A 20,082-nucleotide genomic window follows, 5' to 3' on the forward strand; every position below is an offset into this window, starting at 1 on the left:
GGAATCTACATATACCTTAAATCATCACATGGGAATGCTGTGGCAGAAGTCATGCCACCATGAATATGTGAATGCAGGGTAAAGAAAAAAGACGAGACGGAACAAAAAACTTAACTCTGGAATCTTTTTCAACCTTATGACTTAAATTTATAAAACAGTGTAGTTGTCTCGGTCTAATTATGTATGTAATTATGGAATGTATTACACTGGGAAGAAAAGAGAGGGAATTCTGCCCCCTTTGAACTTAATACCAAAATTTACTGCATTTGCTCATGCAGTACTAAGTTTTTGATACCCTAAAGGAGTTTCTGTCAATCATTACAAGTTAACCTTTTTGTTTTGTGAAATCAGCCTATTAAGGAAAGAATCATCTTTGTTTTCTTTTAAATGAGAAGCAATGAAAAGAAGCAAAATGTATGAAGTGTTAGTTGGTTGTTGCCCGCTGACTGCAAGTTTGGAAAACCGAGACAAAAGTCAATTGGAAGGTTATCTACCTGAAATTAATATCCTGTGTCCAGCACAGTCTGTATTCATGATAGAAAACAGAGCTGAAACGATTTTACAGATATGGAGGGGTGTTCTCCTATGAACTGGTAAAGAACAGACATCCAGTCTCATTCTCCGTTAGACCCTGGTGGTTGTTTTGTCTGGGAGAGGTGTCCTGCATTCAGAGTGCTGCAGTTAAAAACGATCAAATCCTTTGCGTAGGGAGCTCAAACTTGTACAGGATAATGAAGTGTGTTTCCTTCTTACACAGGCAGCTGTGTTTTCACGATTCCCTGCATTAGCCTTCCATAGAAGATTGAATCAGGTTGAAGGTTTCTGACCATTAGGTTTGAGGTGTTCATTGCTTTGGGTTCATAGCATCAGTAGATAAAGCTCTGGTATTAACAACTGTGACTGACAGCTCCCCTTCTCTTTCCAATGTTCCTTTCTGTGGTAATTGCACAAGAGAGAAACTGAGCTCTCTTAGGGACTACTTTAAGCCAGCTGGATACCTGCTACAGAAACTAAAGCCCATACCTCTCAGTGAGAAGAGCCGTTCTTTGATCTTGATTTTTCTCTAGCAGAAGCATAGCTTCATATATGTGTTTATAAAAAAAAAAAATTCCCCTATATGCATTTCTCCCACTTATGGAGAGTTTGAAAGGATAAACATGTATAATGTTAGAGACATTGTTTAATGAGCTTCTGGTGGGTGGTTGGGGCAATGATGTTGAACTCATTTTGACATATTTTGAGATAAGCATTATTTGATTCTAGAATAAGTATGTGCCTTGAGGAACATTTTTCGTGTGTGTGCATGTGGAATGGGAACATTTCAGATATTGCAAGAGTTCTCTTCCATACTGATCAAAATATGTTATGTTCGATAAGAAGGCATTGTTAAGATACTGCTAAATTTGTATTGTAAATAGGCATAAATATTAATACATATGTATGTGTGTGTATATATATATATATATAAAATATATTATATAAAATATTTTTGTCTTGCAGGGGTTGACAAGCTGATCCGTCATTTACACAAACACAGGATACCCATTGCTGTCGCCACTAGCTCAGCTGAAGTGACATTTCAGATGAAAACAGCCAGACACAAAGACTTCTTTGGTCTTTTTCATCATATTGTGTTGGGAGATGACCCTGAGGTAAAGCATGGCAAGCCACAGCCTGATGCATTTCTAGTTTGTGCAAAGAGATTTGACCATCCTGCGCCTCCAGAAAAGGTAAGGAGGGAACAAATTAGCTGAAAAGTTGTCAATGAACTGTCCAGATTACATTTGTTTTTGTTTTTTTAACATGATAAATATTTATATTATATTGTATTTATAAGAATTGATACCAACATTTAAAAAATCATCAACCTGTTTTCAAAAATGTTTATATTGTTGAAGCAAGAGATCATTCGAAAGTATCATTTTCCTTCACTATACATAATGCAGATTGCTCTTATTTACCACATGGCACTCTGCAGTAATAGGAGAGTGTAATAATTTCCACTCTGTGCATAAATCTGAAAGCTTTACTTGCCTACTCAAAGTTTAGAGAAAATTATTTAAACATAGATCAGTTTACTTTTTGTTCATTTGTGGCTGATCTACCTCTTAAGTGTCTAAACATTAAAGATAACTTTTTTGTAAAGAGGGCATATATTTTTTTCTAAACCATCTCTTTCCTCTTGCATTCTAAATCTCTGAGAGAATAATTCCTGTTTTCTGATTTAAAACCTATCAGTTTGAGAAATCTGAAACAGTAGAAGTGTTTTCTTTCTCTCTCTGATATGTAACTTGCAAAACTTGATTCCTGACTGGAAATCTGTAGGGAGAATGTCTGAAAGATAAATTGATAGTTAGTTAAGGTAATGTGTTCACTTCTATTTAAATTAAGTTCCCTTTCTCCTTAAAATATTTTTTTTCACTTCTTGCATGTCTTGTGCAAAACAGAAGTTCTTAAGTTTTGGAGTTTCATTATTGCATAAAAACACATTACATACAAATTTTTACGCAACACCTTTAAGTGGATTAGACTGCAATTATTATTTCCTCAATAGGATTGTTGAGGAAAAAATAGGTATACAAATATATCTGGAATGGTTAGCTAAGATCCTTCAATCTTTCATGCTTCTTCAAGTTCTGATCCTGAGCCTATGTGATATTTTTGTTGGCTAGGAATCCAAAGTGATACAAGCTTGATGCAGACTGGCATACTATGAAGAGTGTTAGCCAAACTACTGTTTTTCTGTTGTCCTCTTATCATTTTTTGTGCATGCATCAGCTCTGTTTGGAAACTTGGATATTCAAGGTGAGCAGTGAAATAAAGAAACTGTACCATATTTTGCTTATTTATCATGTAAAGTTTGTCTAGAGAAAAAGAATATGCATAAATGTTTGTGTGTAAGTGGATTATATAAAATCTATGTTGTGATTTATTTTAACTCTTGAGAAATTATGAAAGCATGCTGTCACATTTCCTTGTCACCAGTAGATGCTCAGAAAAGATAACCTAAATTTGCATCATTGTGTTGATGCAGATGGCTGTTGCGTGGATGTGTTAGGTTCTTGTGCGAGTAGGCTTTGTATGATATGTTCTAAATGTTGAGGAAGCTGAGTAGCAAAGCTGTAAATCTCAGCTTAGAATCCACTAATTATGAATTTTCATTATGTTAATTCTCAATTTAGAACAAATGTTGGGAGAAGAATGTTTTGGGGGGAGTGAGAGGGGAGTTGAAAACAGGGAACAAGTTTTGTTAAACTATTTTGTTAAACTATTTGCTCCATCCAGAAACCAAAGTTTAATGTTGCTATCATATAAAATGATTCTGTCTTGCATAACTATATGTCCAGGGAATATAAAACCAGGACATGCAATGTTGTATGGTGTGGTTTTGGTGAAACAGGATCACAGAGGTGTTTAATGCATACTTTTCATTTTGATAGGTACATGTCTATAAGATGTTTTATAATTCAGAAAACAGGAGAGTAGAAGGCATTGATAATTGATATGAAGCTGGGTCATACCTGGTATCGTATCTGAAGGAGTAAGGAGACGGAACGTCGGTTGTGTTGGTGACAAATTAAATGTTATTATTTGATGTGAGGGGCCTAATAGCAATGTCTAGAGGGACAGCATTTCCAAAGATCATAGTTTTTTTGGCTCTATTTCAGAAAAGTCACAAGGTGATCATTATTTAAAAGGACAAAAATTAAAAAAAAAGAAAGAAAAAAAACCAAACCCTGACACTGTGTTGTAAATATTTTTATTTATTCAGCTGTAAGTAGCTATAACTCTGTTTACAATGAAAGTATTTAACACAGTAGTAACTACATTACACTCAATGATTTTAAACTTTAAAGGTGTGTTAGACAAACAAAAATTCAGTGTTCACAGTAGTTTTGTATAGTTCTTGTTTGTTCTTTAACCTTTCCTTGAAGAAGAACAGAATTAAAGCTGTGGCTGAATGTTTGAACTCATGCTTCTTCGTTGCAGGAAGTTGAGTTCCTTCAACTGAGATGCCCCTCAGTGCAAATAATTCAGCTGGGTTTTTTTAGATATTTTTTAGATGTTTAGGTTTTGTGGGGTTTGGGGGTTTTTTTTTTTGTTTTTTTTGTTTTTTTGTAGATGGTCACATCTACAAAAGTCACAAATATCAGAGCATGGGGATTTAACACAAGACAAAATTCCAAGAGCAGCAGAATCAAAAAAGTACAGGCAAAACAATCTAAAACATTCATGACCAAACTGCAGTTTAGTGATGGCATGTGCAGTGTTTAATCCCAAGCGGTAGAGTAACGGAGCTACAGATTTGGAGTTCATGCTGAAAATCAGTAACATGCAAGTTTGCAGCAGTATATCAGGATGTACAGGCAATGTCTGCATAAGTAGATAATTGGGCTCAACAGGATCAGATTTTTAGATCTAAGTATTTGGTATTCAGGCTCATGTATCTCTGCAGGACGTGATTTGGATGTTTTCCATTAAGTTTAGTCTGATCCCTGGACTGAACACCAAGTGGCTGAAAGCTATGTGAGGTTCTTTGGACCTCTGTGTCCCCTTTAGGGTTGGAGATTGATTGATGTGCGCCTAGGAGGACTTCCAGTTTCGCTTCCTGCAAAAGTAGTCAAGTGCACAACAAAACTGCTCTGTGAAACAAACCATCATGTAGTGATTGAGGACTGCCGGGAGCTTTGCTTCAAAACTTCACTACTGCTCCAAACCAAAATATTATGTAGCCATAGAAGGCCAAAACCAGAACTTGGCAGTAGTGGCATATCAGCCTCTGACTCTTGCTATAGAGGCATACATCTACAGGAAGGCCATTCTAAAATCATATAAAAATGGATATGATGTCTACTTTAATCATTGGAGGGCGTAATAATTGTCCATTGGGCAATTTCTTAAATGTTGACTTTTTGATTTACAGTATCTGGTGAACTAGGAATTTAGTAAGCATAAAGGTGAGACTCATCACAGTGCAGGAATTTGAAACAAGATACACCCTGTAAATTCACCATAAATCTTAGTGTCTTATGATCTATGAAGTTTCATATGAACTTCCAACACTAAAAATACATGCACCATCATATGAGTAATTAATTAAATCAGTCAAGTAATCAAAATGTGATCAGCAGTTTAAATACTAGCAATTTTGTCTTAAACTCAAATAGTGTTAAAAAATTTGGGGGAGAAATATGTGCCAAATTCTGCTCTCAAATATACAAATGCAACTCTTGTCAAAACCAGCTGGAGAAACAATTTGTGCTTGACTGTTGTAGAGATTTCCTGCCATAATGTTCAAAACATTGTGTTCTTTTTATGTATTTTATTTAGGTAATTGGGGAAAAAAAGTACGGAGAGTATTATTTTTGCACATGTTTTGTTATTTTCCTGCCTTTATACGGTCATAATTTAGAAAGTAAGTTGTTTCATATTTTTCTAGAATTAGTTACTTAGTATTTTGCTGTTTTTCAAATTTATACAAAGGGAATTTCTCTTCCCTGCTGTGAAATGGATCCTTTAAAATGTGCTGCAAAGGCAGAATCAGAATTTAATTGATGACACATCTGTGAAATTTGATAAATTCAGCTATGTGCTTCACAAATCTGATCTGTAGAAAAACAAGGAAACAAAAGTGCTTTCACCACATAATGTTTCTCTGTTGGATTCTGAATTAAAGGGCTTAAAAGATTTTAAAGCATGCTTTTGGACTTTATAAATATGATTTTAGAATATTAATCTTTGTTTTTAATGAGCATGTTTTAAGAGTTCATTTTAAAAAAATGCTCTCTGTGTGTGTTTGTGTGTGTACATGTATATAAAGTATGTATATCAACTGTAACTTTTCAATGGAATCTTGAAGCAATTTTGTTTCATAGTGACAAAAACATTATGTTGCTACGTGCATTTCAAATATGGTTTTATCCCAGAGGATTTCAGCCATTCACATGCAAACATTTAAATACATACTTCCAATATACTCATATCAGTATATACAGGTGAGTTAATTATTTGCCTACCTCAGGATCCGGAGGGTCAAGGCCTTTCTTTCCAGTATTTTGGGTTTTTTTGCTTTTCTGTAAAAATGAAGGACCTGACTAGTCGTGGACATTAAAAACAAGCAAATGCCATTTATATCCATTGTATAAAGGAAAATAAGGCTGCAGTAATACAAATGTTTTTAATTCTCTTATGAAGAATCAATATGTTATAACTATTATGATCTGTATAATCTCTACCATTATATAAACTAATCTATATAATCTATTATAACTATTTAAAAAATTCCAAGTCACTTTTAAATTATTGCCTTAATTTAAACTCTTTCTTTGCAGTTTCTTCCTTTTCTAATTAATTAATGGATCCGATAGTTACCAAGATTAGCGAGAGTTCATTAAAAATTTTCGGACTGAATAAATGACACTAGGATTTATGAGTCTCAGTGGGCTTTTTGTGTCATTAAAAAAAAAAGAACTTCAAAGATAAGCTTTTGGAGACATTTTGCTGCAAAAGATGTTGCAGAAGAGTAATAGAAAATCAGGACATTGTGACCAGGGGGTAATATTAGTTTATATTGTACAAGGAAAAGATAAGGTGAAGGAGGCTGATTTGGCGCTTAATGTGAACATCATTATTGTGAGCTTGTGTAAAACTGGTTGCCAAAACCTGATTTTTATTTCTAATCCCTCCCATGCAATTTTCTTTATGTTTCTCTCCTCTCCTCTCCTCCCCCTCACAACTTCACCACTTTTAGTATATGTCATATGTACTTATTATGGTTTTCAGATAAGCAATTATTTTTAGAGGTGTTTCTGTTATTCCTTATGTATACTTGGAGGTTGAATTTGTTAGGAGTACTTTAAAAAAGGTACAGAAATTACAAAGGCATGAACCACATTTCTAAGTGGTGCACTGAGCTATGAGTTGGAACGCCTGTTGTCGAAATCATTCATTTTAGTCATCATAAGTCTGTCCCTTTCTACTTTGTAAATAAATTGACTTCTAGTCTTTCCTGAATGTTTACAGTCCACAAATTAGACATTTTATTAGAGAAATGATGAAAACGTTAGATGGAAAAACACATAGACATTTTTCAACTTACAGTTCAAACCTGTATCAATGGCAGTATTTTCAAACTTGTCTGTAGGCTGTTCTTTAAATAGGCATGCATTACTGATTTTTCCCTAACTGAAACACTCTTCTAAACAGATGTTCATAGTATAAACAATTTTGATGCACCTGTGCTCTGCTATTTTATCTCCTTGAACTCATCCTTTTTACCAGTCATTTTAGAATATCATTAGATATTCACCTTTCCAGTGGTATAGCCATAATCATAAAAATCATAATCATTTTTAAAATGTTAGGCTGCAATCAGTGGCGCACACACAAAGCAGAGTTTGTATGTAAAGGACAGATCGCTTTCCTTTACATACGTTGTGTTCTGTACATAAGCAAATGCAGAATGTGCTACCACCTGCTTACTAAGTGAAGAGACAACAGTATTATTGCACAACTCTTCCTAGCTGCCAGTACGTTTTGTGGTGGATCACAGTGGTTTGGGTATTCTTTCTTGAAGAAACTTGACTTTCCTGTCTGTACTGATGTAACTGCAGTTCATTAATGTATTCAAATTAGGCAGTTAATGGGTTATAGCCAATAAAGAACTTACTGTGTCACCTGAGTTGTTGGTGCCGACTCCTGCCTAGCTAGGTTCTTAGTACATTCAGTGAAGGTATGGGGCAGCTGGGTTCTGGTTGCTATGTTTGGGATAGTTCAGTGGTGGGGTTTTTGATGTTTGGGGATTTTTTTGTTTGTTCACTTTATTTGGTGATTGCTTAATCACTGCTTGAACAGAGTGTGTGTTTGGAGTCACTTTTCTGCAAGGCTGTGCTACATCAGTATTCCTCCTGTTCTTGCATCCTATGTACTTCACAGTGACCAACAGTAGAGAAGTAGAGAACACTCTCCCATGGCAGCAGTGTGTTGTGTGGTGGTGAGGGCGTTCCTTGTGAGGTGGCAGATCTTCTGAGTAGCTGATTCAGTGCTACAGATCTCTGCATGAGAGCTTGTACCACCACTGTTCATGTGGCATGCTCAGGTTTGTAATGAGAGCCAAGTCCACTCCCTTGACAAGTTTATTTTACGTATGACAGATTTTACTGTTGGTGTGTGAGATGAATGAAGTATGTCACAGTATTTGTGTGTAGTTTAGTTGTTCCACGCAGACATACCTTTTAGTGATTAAAGTGATAAATAGAGGGTATTGACCTGAGATCAGGACATTTACTCTTGTCTGCCTTCTAACCAAGATGAGATGCCAAACTCAGTAGAAGCCTTCTTCTCTGACTTTAAAGTTTTCTGAGAAACTAGTTTTTTGCTTTCTTGAGTGTCCAGTGTTGTCCAATCTGAGCAGTTTATGTCTGTTTCCCAGGAACTAAACATCTCTTCTAGATAATCTTTTGTAAAGAATAATTTGAAAAATAGTCCCAGAGTACTCCTGAAATATCAAGAAAAATAGGCTCCATAAAGAACACAGCAGCAATCTGGGATTTTTGTTTTGTTTTTTAAAGCAGACCAGAGGAGAGCGTTGTGCTTATCTTGTTCATTGTGTAGAATACTTGCTCAAAAAAAATTGGTAAACCAGCTTTTGGAGCTCTCTCCAACCTGAGGTCAAACTTCTAGTTCTTACACCTCCCAGAGGAGTGTCCTAGTTATCACACACTACATCAGCTGCCTGGTGTTTCCTCAGGAAGGTTCTTGACTAGAGCTTATTTTTCTTGTACTTTTCTTGCTCTGCAGTGTGGCTGAAGACTTATTTCTAGAAGGCATTTGAGCAAATTGTAATTTGGGTATTTAGTAAGTTTTGCTGGCATAGCACTTGAATTCCTTCTATTATGAGACAACCTGACATAATAGCATAGGTTTAAAATCTTTTATTCCTGTTGAAGAGAAGCTACTGATTTCAGATAGACATTGGAGAAATTTAAAAGAATGAATTACTGACCATTTGTTATACCTTGTGAGCATGCCCTCAAGAACTGTGAAAAGTATATGTGTATGACATTTAGAAGCCTGAACTAGAAGTGCACAGCCACAGAACTGCTTTTTCACTTTTTTATTTAAGCTACTCTATGGCATGGTTCTTCTGTACTCTGACAGGAGGTAGCTTAACTGTCAAGGCTGTAGGCTGAGCTTAGTCTACAAGGTATCAGGGAATATCAGTGAGTGGTTACTGTGTGTTAGCTGAAAAAGTTGGATAGGTAGGAATAATGCATATGTAATTACTTTTTCCTCATGATTCAGTTGGTCTTCCTTTAAAATGTTAATAGAAGATCCTCCATTGAAACTTACTCCTTATTCTGTTTTTCAAAAGCTCTAGGCACATGTGTAACTTATTACTTCTTCTGTAATCTATCAGAAACATGTAGTCTTTCAAGTTGTCAGTCAGAGCCAATGGAATCATCTCACTCACTCTCTCTTTTTTTTTAATCCTCCCACACTGGTTTGTGGTTTTTTGGTTTTTTTTGTTTGTTTTTTGAACTGTGCTAATGTTGCCCTGGTGGGAATTAATTCAAAGCCTGATGCCTGTTAATCAAAAAAAGCCAATAAACAAACAAAACCCCCTATGTCCACTTTTCAGTGTTAAAAATCAGAAAAACTTTAGCTTTAATGCTCTACTTATCTACAAATTTTGGTGTCATGAAGGAAGGCAATTTAAAGTAAGTAGGTATTGAACAACGTAGTGTTTGGTGTGTTAGAGCCACCACCTTGAAATACTACTAGAAGCTTACAGCTTGGGATGTGAAGATCACAGCAGCCTTGTGGAATGGACTTTTTGTGTGATACAGCACTGAACAAGCTAGTGACTGAACCCTGTACCAGCCTCAGCTTCTAAGCGGTCTGAGACTGACCCTTCATTGTGTCTCCCGGGCTAGGCGGTGAGGTCTGTGATTGGGAAGCGCAGTTCTGTAAGCGTAGTGCACGTGGATACAGGGGGAGGAATGCTAGATACTTGACCACATCTAGCAGTGGAGAACTTCTGAAGATAGGCTATAAACATACTCCTTTTCCCTAAATACGTAACAAGCCTTTATTTGATGTGAACAAGGTAATTAAAGGAAAGTGACAGTTATAAAGTTTCTTTCAGTTATCATGCTCTCAGTTCACAAGGGTTTATTTCCTTCCTCCCCCCTCTCCTGAGGCATACATGCTCACAGACAGACACACCATGCCAGCAGCGTTTATTATATATTTGTGGAAGAAAAATGAGATGTTGCATGGCTTGAAAGTAATTTACCTCTTAAGTGGTCCAGACATTGCCCTTGTTATTGCACTGCATGTTTATTTATGGGTGTATTTGTCTTGCAGAGATGAAGAAAGTCATTCAAACTCTATAGAAAAAATAACCTGGTCAAGGCTTGCTTTCACTTAGTGTACCTGACTGGAAGAAGAAAGAAGGATTATAATTGGTTCTTAGTCTTTGGGGTATCCTGGGGGAGCAGGGGGGGTTAAGGGGGAAGGATTTTTTTTTTTCTTGCTTGCATTTGTCTTGATAATGTTTCAAGTAGCTGCTAAGGGACGTGATGAAATGTGATGCAGAATAATAAATTATGTTCTGCAGCCGCCTTTGCTTCTGCGTGAGGTGAGTGTGTAAGCACAAAGAGACTGGTACACCTCCAGATTCTAAAAACATTATATACAGATTAGCAGGTCACTGGAGATGTGTTACAAATTGTTTTAGGGAACTCATTATGGGTATTATCACATATTAATTATGCATGGTAAGTAGCAAAAAAGAGGGGGGAAAATCCTTCTTTTATGATAAATTGCTCACTGAGTTATCTTTTCTTTCTTTCAAGACCTTGAGCCTTTTTTGGAGATGCCAAACAGAGCAATCATTGAATAATTAGGTTTTAATTAACAAGAATTTTCACAAAAATGTTTTTTTAATGTCTTTTGGGTTATAGCAAGCATGAATAAATCCTCTTTCAAAAAGATCTAGTGCACTGATCCTCTCTGTATCTCAAGTTACTTTTGTAATTACCCCGGAGCTTGTTGCAACAATGCTTTTCCACAGTTTCAGAACAAAGAGCGAAGACTGAAACAAGGAATCGCATTGTTATCAGCATTTTGTTGTTGTTGCTTCTTTGTGACTTATTATCATAGGGAGACCCCGGGAAACCTTTGAAAGGCTGAGTAGGTTGTTCTGTTGCACTACAGCTGGGGATGCGGGGCAGGCAGGGAGGTCCTCTGTTTATTTCTTTTTGTTCTTTAAGTCACTGTCTTCCTGTTTGTGGAGATGCACTAGTAGGTAGTCTTCATGGAGACAGCATTTGAGGCAGGATCCTGTTTATTCTGTTATGCAGTAAAGAATTTGTAAAAGTCTGTATTTTTTGGCACGGTTGCAGAAGAGCTACGTATAGGACCATCAATTAGCACTTACAAATTATTTATAGTCTAAACAAGGCAAGGCATTTTGTTCAGGTTGATTGCTGTATCGCACAATAAGTGCACTTATAAGATGATTACAAAACGTACCCCGTAAAGCAATGTGTTTGGGAATTTTCTTTTATCATCATTATTATTATTGTGATAGACTGGTATTATAAAGGTGAAAGACCTTGTAGCACACAGAAAAGTTGAAGAAATTACAGCTTTATCTGCTAAAAAAAAAAAAAAGCACGCTTAACATTTCATTCCAGCATCTCTTTATCTTAGAATAATAGCGTGATTCAAAGCCAAGAAGGAAATGGTTCAAGTTAAGCCTCAATAAGGCTGAAGTGATTCTGATTTGGAGTAGCAAACACTTCCAGGTAATGGTAGAAATGCTGTCCTCCTATTCTGTGAAAGATATCTTTTCTTTCCTGTCACTTAAAATAGTACAGAATATAAAAATTGTTCAGGCTCAGATTTGATGCCTGTCTTACTCACTACCATCTCTGAGAATGGCTCTGACAATACCAGATGCTTAAGAATCCCCTATTAGATAGAAGGGGTTAATTTATCCACTTAAATTCCCTCATTCTCTTATCCAGAAGACTAGTTTTTGACAAAAAAAAAAGACTTTTAGTATTCATTTCATAATATTTGTTTTTTTTCTTGATACTGATGACTTCCTGGGATAATGAGTTCTGTATATATTTTGCATATGTTCTGAATTTCTCACCTTTTAAATTCCTTGCATTTCAGCTTTTTTATGTTCTGAGGTAGAAAGACAAGAAGCAAGTGATCTGCCACGCAGTATTCTAAGTTCTTCTTATTGCATTCCTTTTTATTTCCTTCTCCATAGGTAAACATTTTCCAATCTTTTCAGACTCTCACTGTATGAAGCAGTTGTGTTTGGGTTTTGGGTTTTTTTCCCCATAATCATTCTGATTGCATTTTGTCAGACCCTTCCTAACAAAAGAATTTTAAGATAAAATACTGTTTGTGGCATAGACTATTCCAGATGAGACTGTATTATATATTTCTATGTATACAATATGAACCATATTATTTATTTTCCTGTCTTGTAGCATTTTGTGTATTTGTTATTGTCTTTGTACATTAAGTACTGATTTTCACTGAGCTGTGATGTCTTGTACTTAAACCAAATGTTACAAGATGCACAAGTAATTCATTTTTTCCAGCTAATGTGTATTACTTACATTTATTGACCATTTTATTTCATTTGCCACTTCACTGCACAGTAAACTACCTTGCCACTTTACATTTCTTACAGGCATTTCTTACCCAGCTAACCTACATAACGTTGTGTCATCAGCAGATCTTACCAAGTATAGATGTAAGGCTTACTAGTCAGTAATTCCCTGGGTAACACTAGAATCCTTTTAAAATGCTTCTACAACTACTTTCTAAAACAGTTGCCTTTTAATGAGAAATGTTTTTTAATTTTTAGTAGCTCCTTCACTTCATACTTAAGTTGCTTCAAAGCCTCAGGGCCTTGCTGACTAGCCAGGACTAGCTGATGAGATTTCATCCATTTTCGAAAATGCCTTCCGTTACAGAAAATGCCTTCCTCCATTAGGAAATTGTCCTCTTCCTCCTAAACAGATACCTGGTCACAGTGATCCATTCAGTTGCTGTTTCCATAGCACATTATTGCATCCTGCAGCTCCAGACTAAAGAGTGCGAGCATTAGAGGTTGCAGCCTATTGTCCTGAGCTTCAAAGCTATTACAGCCTCAAAATATTACTGATTCAAAAAAGTGCCATGGGCAAAAAATATAATAGCAAGTAATTTATCTTATTGCTCTCTACTTGCAATAATGTGGTTATCCCAAGAGAATGCCAACAAAACCTTTTATTCTACAAAGAATGATAATGTATTTTAGGTTGAATGCATTTGCAGTTTTAAGATTAGCTACGATATATCCTTTGAAGACTCTGCTTTCAGTTGCAGCTTTTAATTGTTCAGGCATAACATTTTCAGTGAAAGATGGGGGGGGTTATCTTCAGCAAAAAAACAGTGTTTGCACTTGGGTTTTTTAAAGTTTTTCTCAGAAAATAGTTACCTTTTCTAATTATACTAATAACTGCTACAACAGTAATCTGATAATTTATATGGAGAGTGTGAGCAGGTGGAGCAGGTATCTGAAAGGGAAGGTGTTTGAATTAGGAAGCTTGGAATCAGGTGAAGCCAGGAGGGATCCCATGACTCTACCATACTATGACCATTACTAGACCTAGGAATGCTTCTGAGTTTCCCGATTTTTGTGTGCACCCTGCCTGATCAATGATTCTTTATTCTGTTGCTATGCATTGTGTACATCATATTGATATTTAAGTGCACATTAACCTGTGAAGAAAAAAAAAGATAACGAATGTGGTCACATAAGCTGAATGAGAATCATGGAGCCTGGTCTGGTCAACTGGCGGAACAGTATGGTAGGCTTAATCGTATAAGATTATAAGAAGTACAGATACAGCTTGTGGAAGCTAGCCACTTTTTTTTCCTTCTGATTGGTGTTCATTTAATGAACTTCATGCCTTTTTTTAGTGAACAAGTTTCCAAGGTCTTATTTTAGAAGATAGGCAAGCATCGTCCCTCAATTTTCCGCAGGGTTAAAGTTAACAGTGGTCATTTTTGGTAGAATTAAGAACTGAATCAGCCAGCTCTGCATTAGCTTTCAGCTGTATTCTCTGCTGCCCTGGTCCAGCAAGGAGCAAAAGTGGTTTAAGCAAGACAAATTTCAGTTAATAGCTCAGCAACAAGAAGGGGAGGAAGAAGAGAATGTACCAGTGATTCCTGAAAGTGGTTGTTTTTTGTTTGTTTGTTTTTTAAGATACTGCTAAAGAAGGGTGAAGAGTGCAAGTATGGAGATTGTGCGAGGCACCAGAGGTCAGCATGATATAAGACACACAGCTGAAAGTGGGAGAAGGAGATAAAGAATACAGTTAAGTGAAAGGATAGAAGATGCCTAGGGAGTAGAAGGAAATAAAAGCAAGCCATACAGTAATTGTGGGTAAGATAATATAGGGCTTTGAAGGTGAAAATGAAAAACTTGAATTTGTGACTGCATTAAAATAATCTATATAACTTCATTATAAATTATGAAGAGTTAATAGTGCGCAGTAGCCCATTTGTTCTTAATGCTTTCCCAACCATTTTTTAGGGAGTGTAGATGAAGAGTCAGGAAACAGTAGATTAAGTTAATGACTTATATACTAAAATAGTAAAAGCATTGACTTTTTTTAAGGCTAAGCGCTCTGTCTCAAGAGGATTGGTAGATGATGTGACAGGGCTCACATCACAGCAAAAAACTTCAAACATTTAGGATGTTACATGTCTAAATTTAAAATCTCATGAAGAGAGTAAAAAGAAAGAGTCAGCTGCAAATGTATTCTTTGGCATGTCTGTCTCAAAGCAAAGAGGTTTTCTTTAGGAGCACTGATGTTGGAGTTTCATCCTCTATTCTGTCTTGCATTAAATAGTAATTCTAAGGCATTTGGACAATCTGTCACTGTCCTTTTCTCTCTCCTGTCGCTTGATTTTTCATCTTGTGTTACAGTTAGGTGAAGAGTAAGTGTGCTTGAAAGATGATGGTTTGCTTTGAATAAGCTAATGAAAGACTGTTTTACTGATATTTTGTTGTAAGCCTAATTTTTATGTTGCTTTACAGCTACTCTTTATGACTGTGGTGCTAGCCTTAAATTTCCTTAATATGGTTAATATTATGTATAATATCTATCCTTTTGTTTGGGACTGGTTTTGTTTTAATAATACAATATTAATGAAGGATGAATATAAGTTAAAATATTCAATAAGTGGGCTATTTAGAAAAGGCATTCAACGGTTTCTCACAGAAATTTGGAAATGGAACCATTCTTTGAAGCAACTAGTCAGTCTCACCTGCTTTCACACCATTTTTAAAAATCTGTGAATTGAGTCCTTAGCTTCCCTGTCTGAGTTGAGTATGTGATCTGGCTTTGTGTAAAGTGATTGCTAGTAAGAGCTTTAGGCTCAATGTCACTGTGAGGATGGAGAAATCCATCACAGAATGCTGTATTTTAATAAAAGGATTTCAGTTACTCTGCAGTATGAAGACATAATACTTGTGACATGCTGTGCTGTATTGCTTTAGGATCAGACTGAGCATTGGAACACCAACAGCATGGAAAAGAAAAAATAAGATGCTTGAATTGAGTCTCACCTTTCTTTTTTTCTTGTTGATTTCTATATTTAGTGTATGGTGTGCAAGTCCCCAGTCTTATAAAGACCTGTGAAAGAAACTAATTGGATTCCTGGTCCTGCCTGTTAGGAATCAAACAGCATGTGATACATAAACTTGAAAAGAATTAGATAGATCATAAGAAAGATCTGCCACAGTGTGCAGTGACTCATTCTCTAGGATTGCATGTTTCTATCCCTAAAGAGAAACTAGATGGCTAGTTCAAGCTTTGTGGATATCTTAGTACTTCTATTTCAGTCTACTAATAAATACCTTCGTTCTAAACATTTGTCAGAGCCATTTAAGTTTGTCAGGCTAGTTTCCTTGCAGGTCATGGGGTTTGATCTACAATATCTTCTCCCATATTTTCTAATGCAGTTCTTCTGAAACAAGTCTTTGCCCTGTTTGGCTTCTGGGAACATCTCCTTGCTGTTACTACTTTCCCTACCCTCTGATTCAGGAAATAGGATGTGCTTACAGTCTAGGCATAGACTAAGAGATCGAAAGATGTCTAAAATTAATATTGATTATATTGCCATAGAATCATCATATTTTATGGTAGAGCTATACTAGAAAAATCTTTTAGTTCTTCAAATATTTATTGATTTTTCCCTAGTATTGCAGAGATTCCAGGAAATGGAGTGTACAAGAAAGAAAACATTTCCCTTTGGCCTACAGTCAGGCATTCTTTTAGGTATTAAATGATTGAACATACAGTAGATATGAAAGACCATTATCCAGTGTACTGATATTATTCAAGGAATTATTTTAATGCTTTGAGGGACTGGAAAGTGAAGCAGAGGGATGCTTAAGGATACTGAGTACATTATGTTTTACTCTTCCATAGAAGAGAAGGGACCTCGTAAACTATCTAGTCCAGCCCTCTAATAGCAGGTCAATATTGGATTCAAATCAGGTTGCTCAGGGCTTTGTCTAGTCAGGTCTTAAAAACCTCCAAGGATGGAGACTACATGACTTCTCTGGGCAACCAGTTCCAGTGCTTAACCATCCTTGTTGTGATTTTTTTTTTTTCCCTTAAATTTAATCAGAACCTCTCTTGTTTCAGTTTATGACCATCTTCACATGTTTCTACTGTACACCTTAGTAAAGAGACTGACTCCATCTTCTCAGTAACCTCTTCAGAGGTATTGGGCACCTGCTATTAGGTCCTCCTGAAGTCTTCCATCCTCCGGGCTGAACAAGCCCAGTTCCCTTAGCATCTCCTCATAAGTCACGTGCCTCAGCCCCCAACTTGATCTCCCTCCGCTGCACTTGCTGAAGTTCTTTAACATCCTTCTTCTGTTTTCTTCTTTCATAATTCTAATGCATGGTGAACTTTTCAAACATATTCCTTGCATATTTGAGAAGTGTTAGCAATTAGAATACTAAATAGTAACAGAAATTCATAATCAAGCTTTTTCTCAACAGATATGTTATATACTTAAGTTATGAACCAACTAGCCTTCCACAATTGCTTAGATTTCCTTGGAGGAGGAGTTTTGTTCTGTGTTTAAAGATTTATGTACAGAAACCTAATACTTGTTTTAGCTTTAACTTACAGTTAGGGAGTTGCATAGCTTACACAAAGTAAACAAGGAACTATAGCCTGTTTCTGCCTCCCTTACCCCTTCCATCAGTATTGTCCAAATGTGGGGGGTGTTCTACATCACCTGCTGGGGCAGAGGTCATTCTCTCCTCAGTATTGTGACCACCTTTAATCTAAACCATTTCTCATAAGCTTCTGTGTCCTATTTGAGTTGACATAAGTTATAGACACCAAAGATTTTTTTTTTCTTAATAGAGGTAATCACTATGAAAATCTGTTTTAACTTTATGCTTTTCATATCTTAAAAAATGTATATAGGTTCATGAATACTTCTTCCTTTCTGTTTCTGTGTCGCTTAGGATTTCCTTATGTCTAACATGCTTTCCCTTCTGTTTCAAGGAGAAAAAAGGGACAGACTATTTAAGGAGATTCTGGGTTTTCTGTTTACAGAGCAATAAATGTTTTGGAATGAACTTCAATTGTATGTGTTGTAAAATTGCTTTTGTTTGACAGGTTAATAAATCTCAATCGATGGTCTGAATGACTAGAGATATTAAAAGCTCGTGCTGCCTTACAAAACAAAACAAAATAACCCACCTTTTTGATTTCTTTATAAACACAGCATAGGTCTCAGTACTATTCCACTTGAGTGTGTGTCTCATTTTATTTGCAAATGCCTTTATTTATGGATCTTTTGCAGAGTTTGCTTTTTTTTTTTTTTTTTTTTTGTGGCGCGTACAAACAAAAATCACCCTAATTGGCAAAAAGCTAAAAATACTGTCATTCTTCAACAAGTGCACGTGTTCATGGTACAAACAGTGAAGTGCAAAACCTTCTGTTGAGTTTGTAAGCTTTTGCTAGTATCAATTATCTTATGAGGTTTTGAGAGCTTAAATCTGCCACTTTCAGACTCTCACCTGTGTTGATCCTGTGGAGGCGTTTGTTTTGTCGCTTCCATGCACGGGTACACGAAACAGGTCTGCCCTGTATTCCAACTGGAACAACAAAGCTGACCAGGATTTCTTTAGAAAAAGGGCTCAGGAAGCAACACTGTAAAAGTATTTAGAGCTTGGCTACTGATACAATCATCAGTTAAAAAGTGTGGAAAATTATTTGGGTCCAAAGTAATTCCTCCAATTCCTCAGTTAATTGTTCAGATATAGATTTTAGTAGACTACAGAAGGGCCCTTGAAACAACAAAAGTGAAAGCAGAAATCTACCTAATTTTTCCTGAATGCTCTCTTCAGATTCAGCAAGAGTTTCTAGGATGGAAGCATTTGGAGAAGAAACAGGCAACTGGTACAAATATCACCTATACTTTGTCTGATACACTATGCTTTGTCTGATACATGAATTCAGTCATGCTGGAGATATGTTAGCATGAATCAGCACTGTTGCACAGAAATATGGAATGTGAATTACTACTTATTTTGTTGAATCAGTTAGGAAATTTAGCAGGGAGCTCACCCATTGCATTTTTCAATTATAAATCAATCAGGCAGGCAAAGTGTCACTGCATATGTTTGAATTACATTGAATATTTAGTGACAATGAAAACTTACTAATACTGAGAATATTAGATAATGTAGAACTTAAGATTTTGCATTCTATTTCTAAATTGTGTTTATTAATGCCCTCCCAACAATGCTGGATGCTGTCTTGGTGGTACTTGTATACTGAATTGAAGAACAGCATTTTTAGTTCCTGCCAAATCCCCATCACCTTGGGGTTTCATTTCAGTCCTTACAAAGTATCATAGACGCCTTTTTCTCCCCAGCCCTTTCTGAATTATTTGTATTGCCATTTTATTGCATTTGCTGTTAGATATATAAAACATATATTTTTATGTATACATTCAGTATATAGCATAAAATATATATACCTTTTATATTAAAGTGTGTGTTTTTAGGCAACTGCTGAACCTGATAACCCAGCAGAGGTGAGGCTGCTACAGCTCTGTGGCCCCAGGTCCAACTGGGAGTGAGACTGAGCAGGTACTCCCAGTAGTCACACAAACAAACGCACATTTACAATATACATATAGGCATATACACATGGCCAGCCACATAGAACAGCACAAACAAAAAGCACAGCACCACACAAACACAAACAGCACCTGTGGCCTCATCCTGTTCCCCTATCTGATGAGGATGAAGGTCTATTAGTGCAAAATATACACATGTACACAATGTGGATCCCTCCAGTAACCGTGCTTAGACATTCGATGCAGTGCCTGGGGAGAGCTTCTCCCGCCTCGCAGGGCAGGGGGTGTCCCCTGGCCCCTGGGAATGGGGGCTCCTGTGATGCCTCAGGAGGGGCCAGGATAGAGGGCTCCACTGTTGAGCCTTCTTGGGCTGGTGTCTCTCCTGTGATGGGCCTGGGAGTAGCGGGGCCAGGTATTATTTGGGTTTCCTCTTCTGCTGTTGTCTCTCTGTGTTCCTTTGCATGTGTGGAGATGAGCTTTTCATCACATGGCCTAACATCATGTGCGTGTATATATATGTGTATACATATATATTTGTATATATGAAAATGTGTATATGTCTCTCTGTAGAAACAATTTTTACTTCTAATGTTCCATAAATCTTATTTGGGCTTACTGTTAGTAACATTATTTTTCTTAACCATAAAAGATTTGGAAGGAAGGCTTTTCGTTAATTAAAAACTGTCCACCCAAGCTCTGCATCTTCTTTACAAGAAGGGTGGTTAGGAAGGCACCCAAAGCAGAGCGGAGAACTCTTTTAGGGGTTAAGGAAAGTAGGGAATAACACTGGAATGAAGAAAGCCTTGGTTGACACACTGCAGTACGTGGATTTGTAAAGGGAAACTGCCACTGCTTAACACAACAAGAATATCTGATTGAGAA

The 20,082-nt window shown here is 36.5% G+C and overlaps 1 protein-coding gene across 2 annotated transcripts in view; it reads left to right on the forward strand.

Annotated features, from left to right (window-relative positions):
* PUDP (pseudouridine 5'-phosphatase) overlaps nt 1-20,082 on the forward strand; it is an 82,240-nt gene that overhangs the window by 43,922 nt on the left and 18,236 nt on the right. For both annotated transcript variants that reach the window (XM_026069313.1, XM_026069314.1), the window contains exon 3: nt 1,501-1,730. In XM_026069313.1, the coding sequence (XP_025925098.1) occupies nt 1,501-1,730 (230 nt within the window). The remainder of the gene's footprint in view (nt 1-1,500; nt 1,731-20,082) is intronic.

The sequence above is a fragment of the Apteryx rowi genome, unplaced genomic scaffold (genome assembly GCF_003343035.1).
Source record: "Apteryx rowi isolate R43461 unplaced genomic scaffold, aptRow1 scaffold_290, whole genome shotgun sequence".
Lineage (NCBI taxonomy): Eukaryota > Metazoa > Chordata > Aves > Apterygiformes > Apterygidae > Apteryx > Apteryx rowi.